The sequence below is a fragment of the Cnephaeus nilssonii genome (assembly GCF_951640355.1).
Source record: "Cnephaeus nilssonii genome assembly, chromosome: 3".
Lineage (NCBI taxonomy): Eukaryota > Metazoa > Chordata > Mammalia > Chiroptera > Vespertilionidae > Cnephaeus > Cnephaeus nilssonii.
In genome coordinates this window covers 39,295,638-39,316,448 of record NC_137074.1, presented here as the reverse complement: position 1 = coordinate 39,316,448, position 20,811 = coordinate 39,295,638, and the positions used below count along the sequence as shown (strand labels likewise).

The following is a 20,811-nucleotide window of genomic DNA, read 5'->3' as shown; positions in this document are numbered from 1 at the left end:
TTAGTTAATAAATTACATTGTAATTTATCCTATGATAAGCTCCCATACTGATAGCCTGAATTTTCTTATAAAGTATGGCCAGATATTATATTCACTGCTGTGCCAGCTTAAAAAAAATGAAATACGATCTCTTGATCTAAAACATATCTCTAACACTAAAGGCAGTGAGTAAAGATGAAAGGGGAAAACAAATATTTTCTGGAAACTTTCTATCTTTGACAATATTTAATTCCTTTTAAATTTACAAATATCTTTAAAGCATAAATTTTTTTTTTCAAGAATAGAAACTAATAGCCTTAATGGGTTTTTCTAAATGTCTCTATAATCACTTAACTTAAAATACTAAAGATAATGGAATTTATATTTCTTAGTTGGGGAAAACACATGAAAGAATTTGCTCTGGAAAGAATGCAAAATTGATTAGTTTAAAAGGGGTTTATTTGTGAATATACATGTGATTCTCTTACACAGGAAATGGAATTATGTTCAAAATAATATAGACACAACCAACAAGGTTTCTTTGAAGTTACTAAAACATGACTACTTAAAAATTAACATTCTAAAGCTAATAAGTAAGTACTATTAATTTGAATAGTTAGTAGGTGTAGGGAAAAAACATCACACTACAATAAACAAAAACATAACATGCATTCCTCTTATTAGGAAAAAGACATTTTCAAGTATTTTTCTCATTTACACTTTTTTAAAAAATGTGGGTATTATAAAATTCCCACAAAAATGAGGTGCAAATGCAGATAAGAGTAAGCAGGCACCATGCAAAAGCTCTCCAGTTTTGCCAATCAACCTCAATCACAATCTAACAACATAGTCCCCTGGGATGGCAGGCCCCAACTCAAGTGTGAAGAATCTGCCAAGTGGACAAAATAATGGCCTTCTCAACAGTATTTCCATGAAAAAAATTGAGTCATATTAGTTTAATTAGACAGGTTACTAAACATTTACGGTGTCAAGGAAGAATGCATTTTCTTAAGAGTAGTAGTAGTCTTATTAGTTGAGTAAACAATTTATGCAATGCACATCTTGAATATATATGCACACATGTGTATATGTAAGTATAATATATTTAGAAAGCAGACACATGACATTTTTTTTTTCATGCTTATGACCTGGTGTTGTCAACAGGTCCACTCAAGTTACCTGGCTGTCTATCTTCTGCCTGACCCCTGAAACGACGCCTGCGGCTACGATTGCGTCGCTGGGGTTTTTTTTCACTATCATCTGTAATTGCAAAATTTACCATGAACTATTCTGATAAAAACAAAACAAGACAAAAACTTTGTTCCTTCAAAGATTCAAGGAAAGGGAAAGAGAAACTTTCAATTAAATAGGGAAGACAAAACACATAAATTACTGATAGGAAAATAACTTTTGTAGTTTTAAGCATTCCAAATAGATTTACAAAATGGAATTATCATCTGGAAATTAAGAGGGTTTTAACTCTTAAACAAACTTTCAGACTTAATTTTTAAAATGCCATCATTCAGGGAGATCAAATTTTTCCTCTCCAATACAGTTTATTAACCAAAGTTAATGACAGTTTAGCCCTTTGCAAATTAATGCCTATTCAATATACACATTTTCATTAGTGTCATTTATAGTAATGTTTAAAGAGGTAAGCTGAAAGCCCAATTTTGGTTTAGGTACAATAAGAGTATTAAGTGCCTTGCAGTTTGTATGTTGGTGTTATGCAATGGCATCAAAGGGCACTTTAATAAACCCTCTCAGTTTCAAATAATTTAACTATATAAATCTGAAAACTGGATATTTAAGACAGATACAAAGCTATCTACTTTGAAACAAGCACTAAAAAATCCAATTTTCAAATTGCTTATTTTTGGGGTTTTCTTATGTGAAAAAAGCATAATACATTAACAGTATTATACAATATATATCTTTTCCCTAAGTGCTTACATACCTAGCCCATTTTCATTAACTGAAGCTGTATCAGATTCAGTCATTCCATCCATCAGAACAGCATCTTCATCAGTCCTTCGTCTACGAGACCGCCTACGACGGTTAGTACTGTGATGAGATTCGCTGGCATCAGTGTCTGCAGTCTGATCTGATTCTGTATTATCAAGTAAGCTGTATGGATTGCTGTCTGGATCTTTGAGCACTATATGCATGTCAGAGGCAAGAAATATTTGTTTAAGAGAGCTGCAGTTAATAGGAATGTTTTGATCTATATTAAGCTATATTAATTAATAATTAAGAAACTTGAATTTTCCCCCAATAAAAATATATTCTGTCTTCAAATGTTTTCTTTATCACTATTTTACCTGGAAAGTACTAAAGATAAAAAAAAAAAACTTGAAATGGCAATGAAAAATTAAAGCAAAAGATGAGCAGACACCTCAACTTCCTACTGTTTTACTTTGACTTGTTTTGACAATGTTAGGATATAGCACATTATACATGCTATTTCTGACATTCACATTCCTAGCTAAACCTGACCAGAGGTTAGAAAAATAAAAATAAGGAGAAATAAATATTCAGCTAATATGAATTAATTTGTAGAAAGAGTTTTTGTCACCTTTACTGAGATCGAGGTGACTGTTGCTTCTTTTTGCTAATATTAATGGACTATTTCTAAATAATACTCAACACCTGCACTGCACGACTTACCAGAAATCCGTTACTATAAACTGAAGCAATCAAAACAAGTCTACACAAACACAAAGAAAAAAAAACTAAAAAAGTTGAAATTCTAACTGGGTATAGCAAAATGTGGAAATGAGTGTTGACTAGTACTCCCATCTCTACAAACAAAAAGTGAGGGTGGGATAAGGTGGGGTGAGGGTGGGAAAAGTAAAGTTTTAAAATATAATTTGTAAGAAAAAAATACCCATCTTACCTATGTGCATTTATTGCCTCCACCAATCAAATTATAGAAGAAATTCACCTAAGCACGACTTTTCATTTCTAAGTTTCCTTTGGTAACAGCTAGCAAGCTAGCATCTTTGCAAAAGACACTAAGTTTATCCATTAATCATAAACACTAAGTACATTTATTTTGCAATTCAGCATATTATAATATAAACCTTGGTAATAGTGAACAATGTACTAAAATATAAAAACTATTTATCTGAAAGCCTATAAACTAAATTTTAGATATTAAAGAGCTTCACTGGAACTAGAGAATACCTTTCAAAAAGTCCCTAAATTTTGTGATTTGTTCCAGTTTTTTCTAACTTGTAAGCACATGTGGTATATACTTAATTATATTTATATATATATAATGTGGTATAACATTTAAAATACTATATAAACTTTCATAGGGCATTGTATAACATTAAGAGTGGTTTTCATAAAGTGGTTTACAATACGTTATGGTTATTTCCCTGATATAATCTAGTCCAAGTATCCCTGACAATTCTCCCCCCAGTCCTATTATGCTAAGCAAAAACATTCTGGCAACTCTACAAATCCACTGAAGTAGTTGCTTACACACCTCAAATCTCAGTCTTCTGAACACTTCTCTTTACAATTCAATTCCTCAAACAGTAAAATAATTAAAAAATATTTTAAATTGACTACACAATTTTTTCCTGTTCCCAAAGTAGTGCATAGTGTAGCAAAAAATGCTTTTCAGTTACTTTTCAATATTAAGTACACGAAGGAATTTAGATCTTTCTGACCACAAGAATTCTCTGGGTCTGGCCAACAAATACATAACACTCAAAAGTTCTAGAGAAAAAAACACTCTTAATTACATAAGCCCCTCAAACTTGAAGGGATAAACATCTGACCATTTTTCTGACCCAAATATTCTAGTTAACCTTCACTGATAAAATACTCAAAGGGCTTTTCCTTATACTGTTATGTTGTATTATCTTCCTCAGTGAGTAGCAAGAGAAACTTCCAAAAATCAGTGGCCCCGGAAAATAAACTAATTTGTATAAAGTCACAATGTTTACAAAGAAAGGATGCTGACATAGTATATAAAAGACTACCAGAACTGATGGAAGATTTGCCACCACGTGGTCCACCACGACCTCGACCCCCTGAGACACTCCGGCCTCTTCCTCCGGGGCGTCTCCTACTGTCACGTTGATGTCGGCTCTCTCGATCGTCTTCTCCTGCCAATGACCAATCACTCAGCTCGTCTTTACGCTCAGATTCTGTTTCAGAGGGGTTAGACAGCTCAGAGTTTGTACCTTGGGAAAGAAGAGAACATAAGCCAATTTTTTTATAGGAATGAAAGAAAAATTAAAAAGTTCCTGCAAATCATTGTTTAAATAACTGCTATTTGGCTGCTTCAAAAACACTACATCAAAACACTGATTTCAAAATTTCTTAACTAATAAATAAAGAACTGTTAATATTATACTAATAATATAGTATCTACTCTTCAGAAGTTAAAACCTGAATTGTTTTACAGCCAATAGAATATTACAGAAAACATATAAAACATTACATATACAAATATAAAAATGCACTAAATGGGCAAGTATTTTTAAAATTTTGCCCATTTTTAGGTTTAATATCAAATTAGTAAATATAACTGCTACCCAATATTTAAAAGCAACTTCAATTATATTTAGAAAAATAAAGTTATATAGTGTATTTTACCATTTTTTTTTAACATTTTAATCTCTCTGAAATCAGGATGTTTCTGATAACTAATGGTCTTTTTTAAACTGGGAGTGTATTTTTAATGGTTGTACATAAAATAGCTGTTTTATGAGCAAAGTGTCTTAAATTAGAATACAGTATTTAAAATTACTGAACCAATTTTAAGAGGGTTATTCTGAGAAAAGACAACTTCAAACCAACAACAGAATTAAAGCCATGATCCATGAGACAAAAATTCAGCCTAACTTTAAAAGTTTAGACCATTTCTGACTTTCAAATGACCTATTTTAATAATGACGCTTTAAAAATTTAAATACTGCAAATACTCTATAGAAGCCTTACAATATCACCATTATATTAGATTTATGTAACCCAATCACTATTCACACTCATTTCCACTTCTATTCTTAGGTAGTTCTGGGATGTCTCTTCCACCTTTTCCTTTTTATCATATAACCAAACATTTTTTTCAAAGCCCAGTTCAATTTCTAGGTTCAGACCAATGTGAATGAAAACAGACCTCTCCTCTCCTCTCTTATTTTCTTAGAAGCAATGTATACCTGTCATGCAGTGTTGCCGAATGTTGTTTTCTATTTTTAACCCCTTTTGGATCCACTCACTTGGGCTATGATAAATGTAAAGGGTGCAGCTCTGTCTCATACCTTTAACTGCTCCCAGACACCTACCAATGAACATAACCATTTTCTGTTGTTGAGTAAATTTCTGCATGATTTTGAAGTTCCTTTGCTAAAACTCCCAAATAAGAGTGCTTCCATGCTAAACTATAAATTCCCTACATTTAAATGCCACTGTCATTTGATAATAAAAGCAAAATACAAGAGCTCTTCAGATACAAAAGTTAGAAGGACTAAGTATAGGAAATAAAATGAAGGAGCCTACCAACTTCCTTTCTCCTTGAATCTCCCAAACACTTATTTATCATTTCATGAATAGTGAAGAAAACCTTTGGAATATATAAGAACTTCTGAACTTACACATTTTTTTAAAAGCTTTAAAATTCATAAAACTGATTCAATTTTTAATGACTCCAACAAATTAAAAGACCTGTTTTTAACACAATTTAAAATCAGATTTTCCCCTTTCTAAACCTTCTAAAATCACCCCTGAAGATGATTCACATCCTTTTCAATGATTGTGTATGCTAAATTTAATAGTTGAAGTACATTTTATTAAATCCATATGCTACTCATTCATCCTAAGACATACTTTTGTGTGTTGCCAATGAAAGTTATAAGACATCATCCATTATAAAACACATACCAACTTCAGGGATATTATAGAGAAAATGTTTCTTATACAGTTTGTATGTAATATCTCCTTAAAAAATCCTTGATATTAAGTGGACAAGATCTATAACCAAATTCGAATGATTTTATTTCTCTCAAGCCCATTTAAGTTCCATGGTTATTTTAAAAAATACAATGTTACACCGTCTGTAAAGATTCAGAGGTAAGAGTGCCATCTACTGAACAATTGGCAGAGCTTTCTTCAGCCCCAATGATATTCCTCTACCTTTCTCAGGTAAATTTATTATCTACTCGCAACAAAAGCATTTTGCAAAAAAAATGATCTCTCGTCTATTTCACTTGACTTCCCAGATGAGGATAATAATAATGAGATGATAATCCTCATCATCCAAAAAGTCAAATGTGATTATTTATACTAGTAATTTGTACACCTCTGAAATCATTCAGTATATACTTAATTTCTATTTACTGCTTTTCTTTTCTATTATATTCCTGAAAACACATTAAATGTGTTTTCAGGAATATAATAATTGTCCACAATTCTCAGCCCTTCACATGCTGAACAGTTTTATTTTATTGAAATTTGTTTTTCATGTTTCAATATAGGGTTAACTTTAAAAATTAAAAGAAATGAGGATATGAAAGGGAAGGGAAAATTAATCTTTCAACTCTACAACAAATAAAAAATAGTACGAATTTAACATAACTGGCAACATTAAATGATTCTTCAGTCAAACATGACATGAAATTTGGATGTGTAATCTGCACACTGTAAGCTTTCATATATTCCTATTTTCCCTAAATGCCTTTTATTTTAGGGATTATAAAAGCAGTTAGAATTAGCATAGGGGAGTAGAGAAGAAGAAAAGAGAAAGGAAAGAATGAAGGGAAAAAAATAACCAGGTCACTGCTAAGATCCAAGTCCAAATGTAGAAAATTGGAAAACTCCACAAAGCTGAAGAAGAATAAGTGAGAATTTAGGATTAGAGAATTACTGACCACCACAATCCATTGGCCCCTTGCTATATGGGTTAGGCCCCATCCTCAGAGTAAAATAAATACATTTTACAAAAATGTTAATTAGGTTCTAATTTTTAAAGCCCTCACTTTAGTGAAATGCTGTATTTCATAAAATAATTCCAGAGATATTAATATTCAGAACTGCTGAATGAGCCAATAAAGTATATTTTAAAAGCTAGTATATATTTGTTATATGCAATCTTGGCACAGTGGTTAGCATGTTTCTCCTTTTTACTTTCCCCAGAGAGTAAGCAAAAATGATTCCTAGTAGTATAACCAGCATTATTAGGCTTTTATTGAAAAATGTATACAACTGTACAGGGGAAATATTTGGAAAACAAGTTTCATATCTATTTAATAATAAATATGATCATGAACCATCAACTTAACAAAAACATGTTTTATTTCATTACACAGCTGTAATTGCATACCTTTTATTGTCATTAATATAAAGTGTGCCATCACTATTACTAAGATATATACTTCAGAACTATCCACTGCCCTCAAAGGCAAAATAAGGTAAAGAACTAACTAAATAATATTAAGCAAAATGTATTGGAGCACCTAAACTAGAACTAGTTAAAAAAGAAAAAAAAAGGTTTTTTTACCATAACCGGAGGTGTAATTAGGGCCCCGACGACCTCTGCCTCTTCCACTATAAGACCTAGAACCTTGTACAGAAGAGACGGTACTTTCATCAGTGGCATATCCTTTCTCTTTTTCAGGCCCTCTGGTGGAAGAAGGTCTGAAACCCATACCAATCTGTCGTAGCTGTTCATCGATCTGTAGGCGTTCCATTCTTAGTTGTTCTACTTCCTATAATCAAAACAATGAATGGTAAATCTTATTTGTAACTTTTTGTCTTCTTCAAGTATAAAGCTAGAGCTATACTCCCTACCAATGAAAGAAGCATCGTGGGCCTTTGGTAAAATATAGTTGTGTTCCTAGTGAACACAACCTGCAAGGTCATTTGCTGTTGCAATTCACCAAACATTTACTGATGCCCAATATGTGTGCCAGTCATGCTAAGTGCTACAGGCATACAATATAAAAAAAGACCAGTACTCTCCTCTTTCAAGGGGATGTTTGACAAGCATTAAAATAACCCATTTATTAAGTAGCTAGTAATTATACAATGTTACCAGATTTAGCTCTGAATGAGTTAAAACTCTGCTAAATGAGGTTCAGGTAGCATCAATGAGAGCTACCATTAACCTACTTTCCTATCAAAATAATGACACCTGAGTTGTGACCTAGATGAACTAGTAGGCTTGATAATTCAGAAACTGAGGTCATTACAGGATGTGAAGGTAGGGTATCTAAACAAAGCTCTTGGCTTTATAAAAGTTAGTAGAGTACTGAAAGGTAAAACATGGGCTTAGAATGCCAGATTGAATTGAGACTTATATAAAGATAAGCTTTTAAAAGAATGGAATGAGATTATCAGGGGTACTTTCAAAATACTAAAGCAGCAGCAATGATATGACTAAAAGGAAAACATACTAACTAGACAGAGCAGTTGAGGATATTACTATACTCTAAACAAGAGAAACATAGCAGGAATAAAAAAGGAATAGAAAATAATAAATACAACTTTTAATAATTTATGTGGCATTTCTTTTCTAAAGCCCTTGCTCTATTTATGAACTCAAACAGACTACATTATAAACAATGGTTAAGAATTATCGAATGGCATCTGATTCAGATAATACCAGTTACAAAGAAAGCCTATCTTCACTGCTGATTCTGTGTCTTGTTTGCATGTAAAAGATCAAGTAAAAACAAAATAGTTCCAGTACAGAATGTGTAGGTACATTAAGTGATAACAGTAAGGAAAGAAATGTAAAAGTTCAGAGGGAAAGAGAAACAATGTGCATGAGGAAAATCATTTTATTATGGCAAAAGATGTTTTATTTATAAATTCTCATAAAAACAGGGCATAACTGAACCTAAATTAAAAATACATAAATGTCTAAAATATACTACAAACATCAAATTAATTAAGCTTAATGTGGGGAGCAACAATGATATAAATGTGAATAGTAATACAAACCTTTAGATAAGCAATATGATACTCTAAAAGAACTTGCACATTTCCGATGCTTTCTTTAGTGCCAACAAATACAAATGGAACCATCCCCTGTAAGAAAACAACGTCCTCAAGCATTTAATATTTTAACAAAGTTCTAGCCTAAACTTGACATACCAATATATAATTTTGAAAACTTTTCTAAAACATATAGCAATTTATATCTATCAAACGTCAAGATTTAAAAATATGCTGCTAAAAATATCAATGTAATTTGAAATATTGAGATTTTCAAAAAATTGTCATACATGCATTACAACTTAGCATTTAAAAATTAGTTTTTAAATATCAGGTTTTTTGGTCCATCCCCTGCCCCGTTTGTTTATTTATTAATAATAGCCATTCTGACAGGTGTGAGATGCTATCTCATTGTGGTTTTAATTTTGCATTACTCTGATAATTCGTGACACTGAGCATCTTCAGATAACGAAATCTTCGAAGTCTGTGTTGGAGGGAATGCTTCCCAACTGTTAACATAAGTATCACCAACAGAGTATAAATATTTACACAAAGTAAAATAAGGAATTATTGGTAAAGGCATATACTTTACTTTGTCACAGGTTTAAAAGCAAGTCAAAAGATTAACATAGACCTGGTTTACTTTGATGAATTTTAAAGAAGGAAGGTTTTTAAAAAGTAGAAGAGAATTAAGATAATTAATATGTTTTCTTTAAAGAAATACACTTCTAGCCCTAGCTGGTTTGGCTTAGTGGATAGAGCGTTGGCCTGCGGACTGAAGGGTCCCAGGTTCAATTCCAGTCACGGGCACATGCCTGGGTTGCAGTCTCAATCCCCAGTAGGGGGCATGCAGGAAGCAGCGATCAATGATTCTCTCTCATCACTGATGTTTCTATCTCTTCTCCCTCTCGTTTCCTCTCTGAAATCAATAAAAATATATTTAAAAAAAAGAAAAAAGAAATACACTTCTAGCATACTATTGACTAAGGAGAATGAGTATAGCCTAAATAAAGTGATCCAATGGGTTTCAGTGTCTCTTCCCATTTTCTTGATTTTGTAGAATAGTTCCTTATGGAACTAAGTGTAGCTTAAGAACTTTTGATTCTGTGTAAGAAATTACTCTGTGGCTTATTTTCAAACTGACTTTTTAACAATTTAAGTGGTGAATTATTTATTTGTTTATTTATTTATTTTTAATCCTCACCCAAGGATATTTTCCCAATTGATTTCTAGAAAGAGTGGAAGGGATGGAGGAGGGGGAGAGAGATGGAAGGGAGGGAGGAGGAAGAGAGAGAAACATCCATTTCAGAGAGACACATGGATTGGTTGCCTCCTGCACAAGCCCCTACTGGGACTGGGGAACTCTCAATCTTTTTTAAAAAAATATATTTTATTGATTTTTACAAAGAGGAAGGGAGAGAGATAGTTAGAAACATTGATGAGAGAGAAAGATTGATCAGCTGGCCTCCTGCACAACTCCCACTGGGGATCAAGCCAGCAACCAAGGTACATGCCCCTGACCGGAATCGAACCCGGGACCATTCAGTCGGTGGGCCGACACTCTATCCACTGAGCAAATCTGGCAAAACTGGTTAGGCGGGAACCCTCAATCTTAAAAAAAAAAATCAAAATCTTAATTAACTGATTTAAAATATCAAGTGCCTAATATATAAAATTCATTGTGACAGGGGAAAAATGAGGGGAAAAAAAGCGAGAGAGAGCGAGAGAGAGAGAATTCAGATTTGATTTCTTGATTTCAAGGAGTATTACTAGCTTGGAGATATAAAATAAACTAGAAAATATAAAAGAAAATCATTATATACCCTAGTATACCAACAATAATTACTACGAATACAAAGGGTCATCTCTGACAAGAGATGAGTCACCAAAGATTTTGGAGAAAGCAAGTTATAAACACTCTCCAGGATTTAGATGGCTTACACTGTGGAATGGTGGCCCAAAATAAACTATTACCAACCTTCAGATTCGTTTTAACATGAAATGTTTAGGAACTGAAAAAATTCTTTATTGTATTATAGATTTTCATCTTCTCTTAAGAAATATCAGATAATCTAGCAACACAATGCAGCATTCCCACACGTCAATCAAATTAAAACTGAGCAGCATGTTTCTTTTACAGAAAGTTATTTGGTGCCCTCCCATCCCTATCTTATACATCTCAACCCACTTAATCATTTACATGATTTTCTTGGTTTCGGTAAGCATTTAAATTTAACCTAGCACAAAAATGGAACAACTGACCAATACTACAAACTGAAAAGTATAAATTTTTATATTTGAAGGAGAACCTAGAATTCACTTACAACAAGATGGTAAATATTAAAAAGCAATTGGGATAAATCAAGGTAAGGGAAGATGAGATATTAGTATCAAGCCAAGAAATTTATACTTGAGTTGTTTAATAGCCTTTGCCAGTAAACATCTTGATCTTCTGACTGATTTTAAATAGTGGTAATATACCAATAGATCTCCATTATCTTATATATTAAGCATGAAGAGGGAAAGTGCCCATAATAGTATGACACTTAATTTTATTCCTTATCTCAAAGGCATCTTAAAGTCATGGAAAAATGGTGGGAAGGGAAAGAAGGTTTGCTTAAGAATGTTATTTGTGATTTATAGCAATTTTCAAAACAGTGCAAATTGAAATCAATCTGAGCTACCAGTACTCATAGGTATAACTAGAGGCTCGGTGCACGAAATTCGTGCATGGGTAGGTCTGTAGGCCTGGCTGGCAATCAGGGCTGATCAGGTTCCCCACCTCTTCCTTTGCTCACCACCTGCACAGTTCCCCCCCTCCCTGCCTCCTCCTTCCCTTGCCACTGGCACACCACCATCACATGGTTCCCCCCACCTCCCCATCTCCTCCTTCCTTCACCACCCATGCGCTGCCACTGCATGGTTTCCCCTCCCCTCCTTTCCTCTCTCCCTCAGCGCCCCACCACCACTGCTGGTCGCCTGCCATGTTCCACGCCACACCGTGGTGGTCAGTACACATCATAGTGAGTGATCAAACTCAGGTTCTCCCAAATTCCCAAGGGCACTTTGCATATTAGCCTTTGATATATTTATACATACTAAGTCATTTGTTTTTCCTCATTCATTTTCTTCCACATTCTAACTAATTAAAATGAATAAGCATTAGCTGCTCTGAACAGGAGAGGTCCCTGGTTCTCCGCGTCCCGCATGCAGAACGACGATAGCTGCAAGCACCTCTAAGAATTCTAAAATTTCCTACTATGTGATCAAAAGTGAATTACCGAACCAAGATGGCAGCATAGTTAAGCACCTGTACTTGCTGCCTCTCACAACCACATCAAAACTACAACTAAAAGACAAAACAAGTATCATCCAGAACCACAGGAAAGCTGGCTGAGTGGAAGTTCTACAACTAGAAGGAAAGAAAAAAGCGCACTGAGACTGGTAGGAGGTGTGGAGGTTCAGAGGTGTGGAGGTGTGGAGGCGCGCGCGAAATAAGCTAGCAACTGGGTGTGCTGTTGTTTTTATTCAATCGGGAGGGAGATACAAGCTCCCGATTGCTCTGAACTCCAGGTCTGGGCGAGACTCTGGGGATCCAGACTCATACGGGGAGAAACTGGAATGTGAGGGCGGCTTTCTCTCGGGGGTGCTCGCAGCAATCATTGTTCCTGCACAGGGCCTTGGGACAGTGACCCGGGGCCCTCTCCGGGGCAGGGCTGACTGGCAGCCATTGCTGTTTGCTCTGCCCTGAGACCCCGCCCCACCCAATTTACAACCCCACCCAAGCTGTGCACAGCGGCATTTGCATATGAATGGTCTGTCCTTTTGCAGCCTAAAACCTAACAAACTGCAGCTGGGTCAGAGAGCTACAAAGCTTCCAAAAGAAGGCCCAAGGCCCGGCAGCAGCAGCCTGCCTTGCTTCACAGCTGGGCCTCATCTGGCACTTCCAAACCCCAAACAAAGAGGAGGAATCTGCAGATCTCTCTGTCGCTCCCGCTGGGTGGCCTCAGGCAGTGGCTGACTTTGCACCTTCTTGGAGATCCAAGAGCCAGTGTACCCAGTGGGAAGTGTGAGACCATACCAGATAACAACTCTTCACATCCATAAGCGACACACTCAAGGGGCAGACTCAGTGAGCAACAAAGCCCCACTGAAGCAAGTCTTGTCTCATAAGGGTGTCTCCAGCACAGCAGTTCTTCCACTGTAGACACAGCTGGTCCTCACAGCCAATTGGCCTGGAGGTCAATTCCCCCCAGTGATACCAACAACAATCAAGGCTTAACTACAACAAAGACTGTGCACACAGTCCACAAAGGGGTGCACCAAGAGTGTCCACCTCAGGTGACTGGGGAGGCTGAGCCCCTGCGCCCTATAGGACACCTAGCACAAGGCCACTCTATCAACACAGGGAAGCAGCCAAAATGCAGAGACAAAGAAACAGGTCACAAATGACAGAGATGGAGGAAAGCAAACTACTGGATATAAAGTTCAAAACCATGGTTATAAGATTACTGAAGAATCTTGTAGAAACCTCACAGAAATTTAGTGAGACCCTCAAGAATATAAAAAAGGACCAATCAGAAATTAAGCATACACTGACTGAAATAAAGAATAATATACAGAGATCCAATAGCAGACTAGAGGATCCCAAGAATCAAGTCAAAGATTTGAAATACAAAGAAGCAAAAAACACCCAACCGGAAAAGCAAAAAGAAAGAAGAATCCAAAAATATGAAGATAGTGTAAGGAGCCTCTGGGATAACTTCAAGCGTACCAACATCCGAATTATGAGAGTGCCAGAAGAAGAGAGAGAGCAAGTTATTAAAAACCTATTTGAAGAAATAATGACAGAAAACTTCCCCTACCTGGTGCAAGAAATAGATTTACAAGTCCAGGAAGCACAGAGAACCCCAACCAAAAGGAATCCAAAGAGGACCACACCAAGACACATCATAATTAAAATGCCAAGGGCAAAAGACAAAGAGAGAATACTAAAAGCAGCAAGAGAAAAACAGTTAGTTACCTACAAGGGAGCACCCATACGTTTGTCAGCTGATTTCTCAACAGAAACTATGCAGGCCAGAAGGGAGAAGCAAGAAATATATTCAAAGTGATGAATAGCAAGAACCTACAACCAAGATTACTCTACCCAGAAAAGCTATCATTTAGAATTGAAGGTCAGATAAACAGAATCACAGATAAGAAAAAGCTAAAGGAGTTCATCACCACCAAACCAGTATTATATGAAATGCTTAAAGATATTCTTTAAGAAGAGGAAGAAGAAGAAGAAAAAGGTAAAGATAAAAATTATGAACAACAAAGTGACAACAAATACATATCTATCAACAAGTGAATGTAAAAATCAAGTGAAAAATCTGATCAACAGAATAAACTGATGACTATAATAGAATCAGGGGCACAGAAAGGGAGTGGACTGATAATTCTCGGGAGAAAGGGGATGCGGGAAAAGACTGGACAAAAATCTTACACCTATGGACGAGAACAGTGGGGGGGTGGTGTAAGGGCATGGGGTGGGGTGGGAACCGGGTGGAGGGGAGCTATGGGGGGAAAAAGAGAAACAACTGTAATAATCTGAAAAATAAAGATTTACTTTTAAAAAAGTTAAAAAAGAAAAAAATGAATAAAGGAAGTGACCATCTTTGATAGGCATCGTTACAACATCCTTAATGTGAAGCTATTTACTTAAGCTAAATATCTACAGCTTTTTGTTTTATGAGACTGATTCTATCCAATAGGCTAACAAACTCTCCAAACAGTTATCTATTGTGCAAAACTGAAGAAGTTATGTATGAGTGTATTGCTGGAAGATATTCTGTAGGAAAATCCTTGCCTTATATTCAAACATACAAAGTTTAAACAGGGGGAGGGGGGCTTGCGTGTGGGGGGTTTGGGAAGGGAACGGGGGGAGGGGGTTGATGACAAATATGTGATACCTTAATCAATAAAGTAATTAAAAAAATGAAAAAATAAAAAAATATTCAAATGTAAAAAAACAAACAAACAGCCAAAACCGGTTTGGCTCAGTGGATAGAGCGTCGGACTGCGGACTGAAGGGTCCCAGGTTCGATTCCGGTCAAGGGCATGTACATTGGTTGCGGGCACATCCCAGGTAGGGGGCGTGCAGGAGGCAGCTGGTCGATGTTTCTCTCTCATCGATGTTTCTAGCTCTCTGTCCCTCTCCTTTCCTCTCTGTAAAAAATCAATAAAATATATTTAAAAAAACAAACAAACAAACAAACAAACATACAAAGTTTAAGTCAACTACACAGTGTTGACTACTGAAGCCACAAAATAAAGAGATCCTGAAAGTGATATATGAAAGCAATGAACAGCATTGTAGACAAAATATCAAAATGTGAGAAGTAGGACTGAAAAGAAATTTCAGAAAGTTCATATTAAAATAGCAACAGAAAACCTTCAAGATTTCAATTAAGAGTCAGTGCTTTCAGATTCTATAAAACTGCTAGGGAGAGTGCTGTCAAGAATTCCTTCATAAAAGACTGTATTGTTTAATATCAAATTGAACAGCTTTACATTCTAAGTATAAAAATAATCAAATTGAAGACTTTTATTAAAAAACTAGTAGCCCATCAGGCAGTATCACGCGCAGTAGGCCGCTTCCGTGGGAACCGGCGGGAACCGCAGGTTGCCACCAGGAGCCGTGCTGCTTCCGCGGTAGCGGCCTGCCTGCGGAGGCTGTGAGCCAGGTCCCCTGTCCCTCTGAGGCCCTCCATGGCGGGGGCGTCGCCGAAGCAAGCATCCCACCCCGCCCGCTCCATGCCCGCTGCTCAGAGGCCCTCCGTCACCGCGGCGATGAAGCAAGCAAGCATTCCGTCAGGCCGCTCATGCTGCCCGCTTTTAGCGGCAGCCCCCCCCCAGGACTGGGGGACTCCAGCGAGGCTGAGAGGACTGGGCACTGCCATCTTGTGGCTATGAGCACTGCCATCTTTGTGACAGTTAATTTGCATATTACCCTTTTATTAGATAGGATTGGCATTTTACTCAAGTACTGCGAAACCAACCAAGGAACCCAGGGCCCATGATGAAAAGTAGACTTCTTTTCTAAGTATGCAAAAGAAATATTATAGGGAACAGAACTTTTTTAGAAAAGAAAAGTCCATTGCACTAGAGTGTAAGTAGCTCACTAGATATAATTTCATAAAACAATTTCCAAAATACAAAATAATATTAAGTCAGCTAAGAAAATAATATGAAAAAATAAAAAACAAAACACACACACACACACACAAAAACAACAACAGGCCAAATAAATTACATTTTAAATACTCACATCTTCTCTCGGTAGTTTATTTTCATTGTCTCCTTCAATTCTCACCCGAACCACACCAGATTTGTCCACTATTTCTTGAATAACTTTGCCATTTTTCCCAATTACTTTTCCTTTAATAAGAGAAAACAAATATAATGGTAAGTTAAAAACCAATACTGCTATCCTTTCCAAATAATTTATAACTTGCTATCAAATTATAAAAACCAAGCAATGTTCTATCTTTGTACTCTCATTAACTCAGCCCTAGACTACTGAGAAGTTTTACTGTTGGTCTGAAATTTCCTTCTCTCCAGCAGGCTACCATTAACTGGGTTGGCAATGCTGCTCACATGGAAAACATTCTCAAAGTCTAAACTTTTAAGATGTTCTACATCATTTTTATATTTTTAAAATATCAAGTCCAACCCATTTCTTGTATACAGAGGCAAAAAAACCTTATCTTAGCATTAATCAGATCAATTTGTTTATGTTCATTGTAAATTATAATTATTCAAACAATTAACAAATTCAATATTGATTTTATTTTTAAGTTTTTATTTATTCAAAAGATACCTGTGACTTAAAGATGTAACTTTTAAAATATTCCCTTCATAAAAATTAAATGTTAACATTTAACAAGTATAACATTTTACACCAGTAAGTTTTTAAAAAGTACTCCACAGCTATAAAAATACATACAACATGTGTATGGTATGCTGTCTTCCTAGATATGAAACACTATAAAGTACCTTAAATCCAAATTATTTACCTTCTCTACTCTTAATCTCTAAGTCTGTCAAACAGCAGTAACCAATAATTAAAGTATCCAATAATTAAAGGACAACCTAAAAAAGAAGCATGAAGATTTCTCTTCCCCTTAGGAACTTATTAGTTACAACATACATTCACATAAATTAACAAACCAATACTGCATACTGTTACCTGGGAACAGTATATTTAGGTAACCTTCTCTATATGAAACGATGTATCTCTTATAAAATTCACAGCAACACCATATTTGTTATTAAATAAGTCCATGTTATTTATGTCCAAATCCCCAATAATTTTTTATTGCTAACTCAGCAATCTATTTCCACAATGAATTAATTTTGGTTGAAAGGGGTGAAAATGAAAATTTTCCTACTGCATGCTTGAGAGAACAGTTTTCATTAAAGAATAAGTAAGGGAACAATGGTAACAGTAAGCCAGTCAATACAGCAAAGCCACTATTATAGGATTTTCTGTCCCTATTCTCAAGCCTCCTTCCCCATTAATAACCCTAAATTTAAAGCAACAGTGATTAAACAGGCAAAAAAATAAGAGGTCAGGGAAGTCACATGTCTTCTCTTAGCTCTAGCAGCAGCATATAAAAGCAACCTTCATTTTTAACACAGTGAAGCTCAAGCAGCAACTCCATCCTTGACCCTGCTAAAAATAAGCAAATATCTTTTCGAAATAACAAAAGTCAGGATGATATATTATAACCCTCCCACCCCACTATTAGTACCCCTTTCTTCTTGTGAACTATTATCAGTGGTGAGTGAACATCCATCACCCTTCTGGGGTCCGTGGCAAGGACCTACCTGCAAGTTTTATTTAGTCCCATCAGAGACCGTCAAAATTTTAACTGATCATTTCCATAGTTTAAATTCCAAAGCATACTGATAAACTGAAGCAGACCTGTAGTATAAATTGAGTATTGAGCAAAAATGCTGAAGGGACAGAGTAGAGAAGTGATTAAGGAAGGCTTCGAGGAGGATAAAGATTTTGACTCATTTTCAAATCTATGTTCACATAGTATGTTTTCTTTTGATTTGGAAGGGGTGGGAATGGTCAAGTTCTAGAACTCTTGGGAACCTGAATGTGTAAAGGAATCCTCTCTGGAACTTACCCACCAAGTAGTCCTCATTCCCTTTTACTCCTCAGTCCTCTTTTCCTCTTTCACTTGGACTAAGAATGTATTACTTTTCAAAAGTCTGCTTCACCCATAAAACATTTTGGAGGAAAATGTAGTATTATTATACACAATAACCAATTGAAATCTTTATACTTCTTCTGAAAATTTCACCAACGTACAATAGTTGTTGCTAATGTATATTTCCTAAAGAGTACACAAATAACCCAAATCAAAGCCAACCAAGACAGGTAGAGGAAAAAAGAGACATGACAGGCACAGACATTGTTGCACAAAATAAATAAAGAATCAGAAAGCTACAAATATATCCAATTTCCTCACTTCTGAAATATCTGGACTTTTTACTCAAAATTAACACTACCACAAACTCTTTAAAATCAAGGCTATTATAGAATTGTTAAATTAGAAAAGAACCCTGATTCTCTCTCTAGTACATACCTCAAATCATTTTTACAACTGAAGAAACCTAAGTTAAATTACACTCTGTAAAGCAGCAAACCAATGTTAGTACTGATAGATATCAATAACTGAGTAGAATTTAAACAAAATGGGGATCATTTTCAAAAGCAGCTTTCTTGTCTACAGTGATTTCATTTGACAATAAACATTTCGTATCATAATATTTATTAAAATTATTCTACAGAGGACAGTGATTTCCAAGAACAGATAAAGTAGAGCTTGCTTAATTGGCAGTATGTCATAACTACCCAAATGTTCAGGCAAAATTGAAAAGCTTTTTATATAATAGCTGAGTATCAAGAAATTCCAAATTCTTGTGTTGTATATAGACTCTTGTATCAGAGTATTCTAGTTGTCATAGGCCAGAAAAACATCTTTATGTAGTGGGAGTTTTTTTTAAATTTTTCTCCCAGTGTTTGTTTTATAGAATTTGACAAATAAAACACTAACAGCAAAATAATAATAATAATAAAAAAAAAACCCAACATTTTTAAAGGCTGAATAGAGCCTAAAGGGCTCTAACTATTTCAACAAGGTAAAAAATCAGATAGGTGATGAAAATTCATCTCTCCTAGTAAATTAGTAAATTTCACTACCTTATGGTAATGTTTATTTTTATATTAAACTTCTAGGATAATCCATGAGTATTTAACATGTGGCAAAAGCTTTCCCATTTGTCTCAATTAGCATTTAAAAGGACAGACAGCACCGATCTACAGGATATTAATAACAAAGCTATTCAACAACTCACTCCAAGTTATAATGCTCACTTAACTCCAGCTTCAAATTTGTCACAACTTATAACCCATGGGGGCACAATAGTTTTCATTAATGACATCAAACACTTCAGTGAAACCTCCTATCATATCATTATCACCATCCTCCTCTCCTGCTCATTTACCTTTGCCAAAACCAATCATTATTTATTCAGAGTCTACCGTGTATAAGTTTTACTATTTACTACCATATTGTCAATTCACTTTTACTTTCTCTTTGCACTAAATAAACAAAATAATTTATCATACATTTTCAAAAGTACTTACAATTTTGATAAACATGAATAATAAAAAGATATTAAGTGAATGAAAATAGTAAGAAAGAGCCCAAGGTCTAAATTGTCTTAAAAAAAATTGTAATGGCAAACTGTTATAAAAGCCATGAGTCTTATTAGTGGGTTACCCTGTACAGAAGAAGATATCTTTACTTTTTATCATAATGAATACAAGTCACATACAATGTTATTACTGAAATAATGAAAGTAAGTATGGTTATCAAAATACTTAACTATAAGTAAAATATCAGACAAGACTAATTTTCAATTAGTTCACTATAATTAAATAACATTTAACTTCTTTAACATGTAGAAGAAATACCTACCAACAAGATTCCTAGGAACCTGAATAAAATCCTCCACAAATTCCAAGAAACCTCTAGCCTTTTTTACAGCATCAGCACTCTGGGAGAGTAGGAAGGGAGAGAGAAACAAACATGAAATAAACCCCACAGTCCAAAACAAAAATATGAGAAATGAGCAGAATCTGAATTATGACATTCTAGTAACAAGCTCAGCCCACTAAAGTGACCTTTCAGGTCAGATAATTCATTAAGTACTTTTTTAAAAAAAAGCAGTAATTAAAAGGCTAGGGAAAAGAGCCTAACCAATGGTTAAGTTCAACAGGGGGTTGGGGCATCCATGGGGAGGGGTGTGGGATGGGAATGGGGGGATGAGGACAAATATGTGACACCTTAATCAATAAAGAAATTTAAAAAATTAAAAAAATAAAAAAATAAAAAAAATAAAAGGCTAGGGAAAAAGTACTATTAGAACAAAAACATGTTAGTCATCTCTAAGGTCCCTTTTAAGATTCTGAGAAAATTAACTTACTTATGTTTGCCAAATTTAAACCCAGGAAAATATATTTATTTGGTCCATTTTCCCATGCTGAGTATCTCCAGGGGAATATTAAAAATAAATTGTTCACATTGTCTATACTGCCTGCATTTTTTTTTTCATTCTCAAAATGATTTACTAAGCTGGTTTTGCAGAGATGCATTAGAAAAAAGTACCTATCAGTAGCATCATTAAATTCCTAATTTCTCCTGGGTACAATTTTAAAAGACTGAAGGATGGAAGAGAGGGGGGTTCCCTAAAGGAATTCACAGTTCTCAATAACAGTTAACTTCCACTTTTACTGTTTGTTCTTTAATAACCATA

The 20,811-nt window shown here is 35.1% G+C and overlaps 1 protein-coding gene across 4 annotated transcripts in view; it reads right to left on the bottom strand.

Annotated features, from left to right (window-relative positions):
* The window catches only part of FXR1 (FMR1 autosomal homolog 1), a 68,209-nt gene that overhangs the window by 4,236 nt on the left and 43,162 nt on the right, over positions 1-20,811 (bottom strand). For 2 of the 4 annotated variants that reach the window (XM_079766233.1, XM_079766235.1), the window contains exons 9-14: positions 19,974-20,052; positions 16,244-16,353; positions 8,938-9,024; positions 7,493-7,700; positions 3,975-4,178; positions 1,937-2,137 (exon numbers count right to left, since the gene is read on the bottom strand). In XM_079766233.1, the coding sequence (XP_079622359.1) occupies positions 1,937-2,137; positions 3,975-4,178; positions 7,493-7,700; positions 8,938-9,024; positions 16,244-16,353; positions 19,974-20,052 (889 nt within the window). Of the gene's footprint in view, positions 1-1,158; positions 1,240-1,936; positions 2,138-3,974; positions 4,179-7,492; positions 7,701-8,937; positions 9,025-16,243; positions 16,354-19,973; positions 20,053-20,811 lie in introns of all 4 variants that reach the window. The other 2 variants (XM_079766234.1, XM_079766236.1) reach the window with 2 other exon arrangements.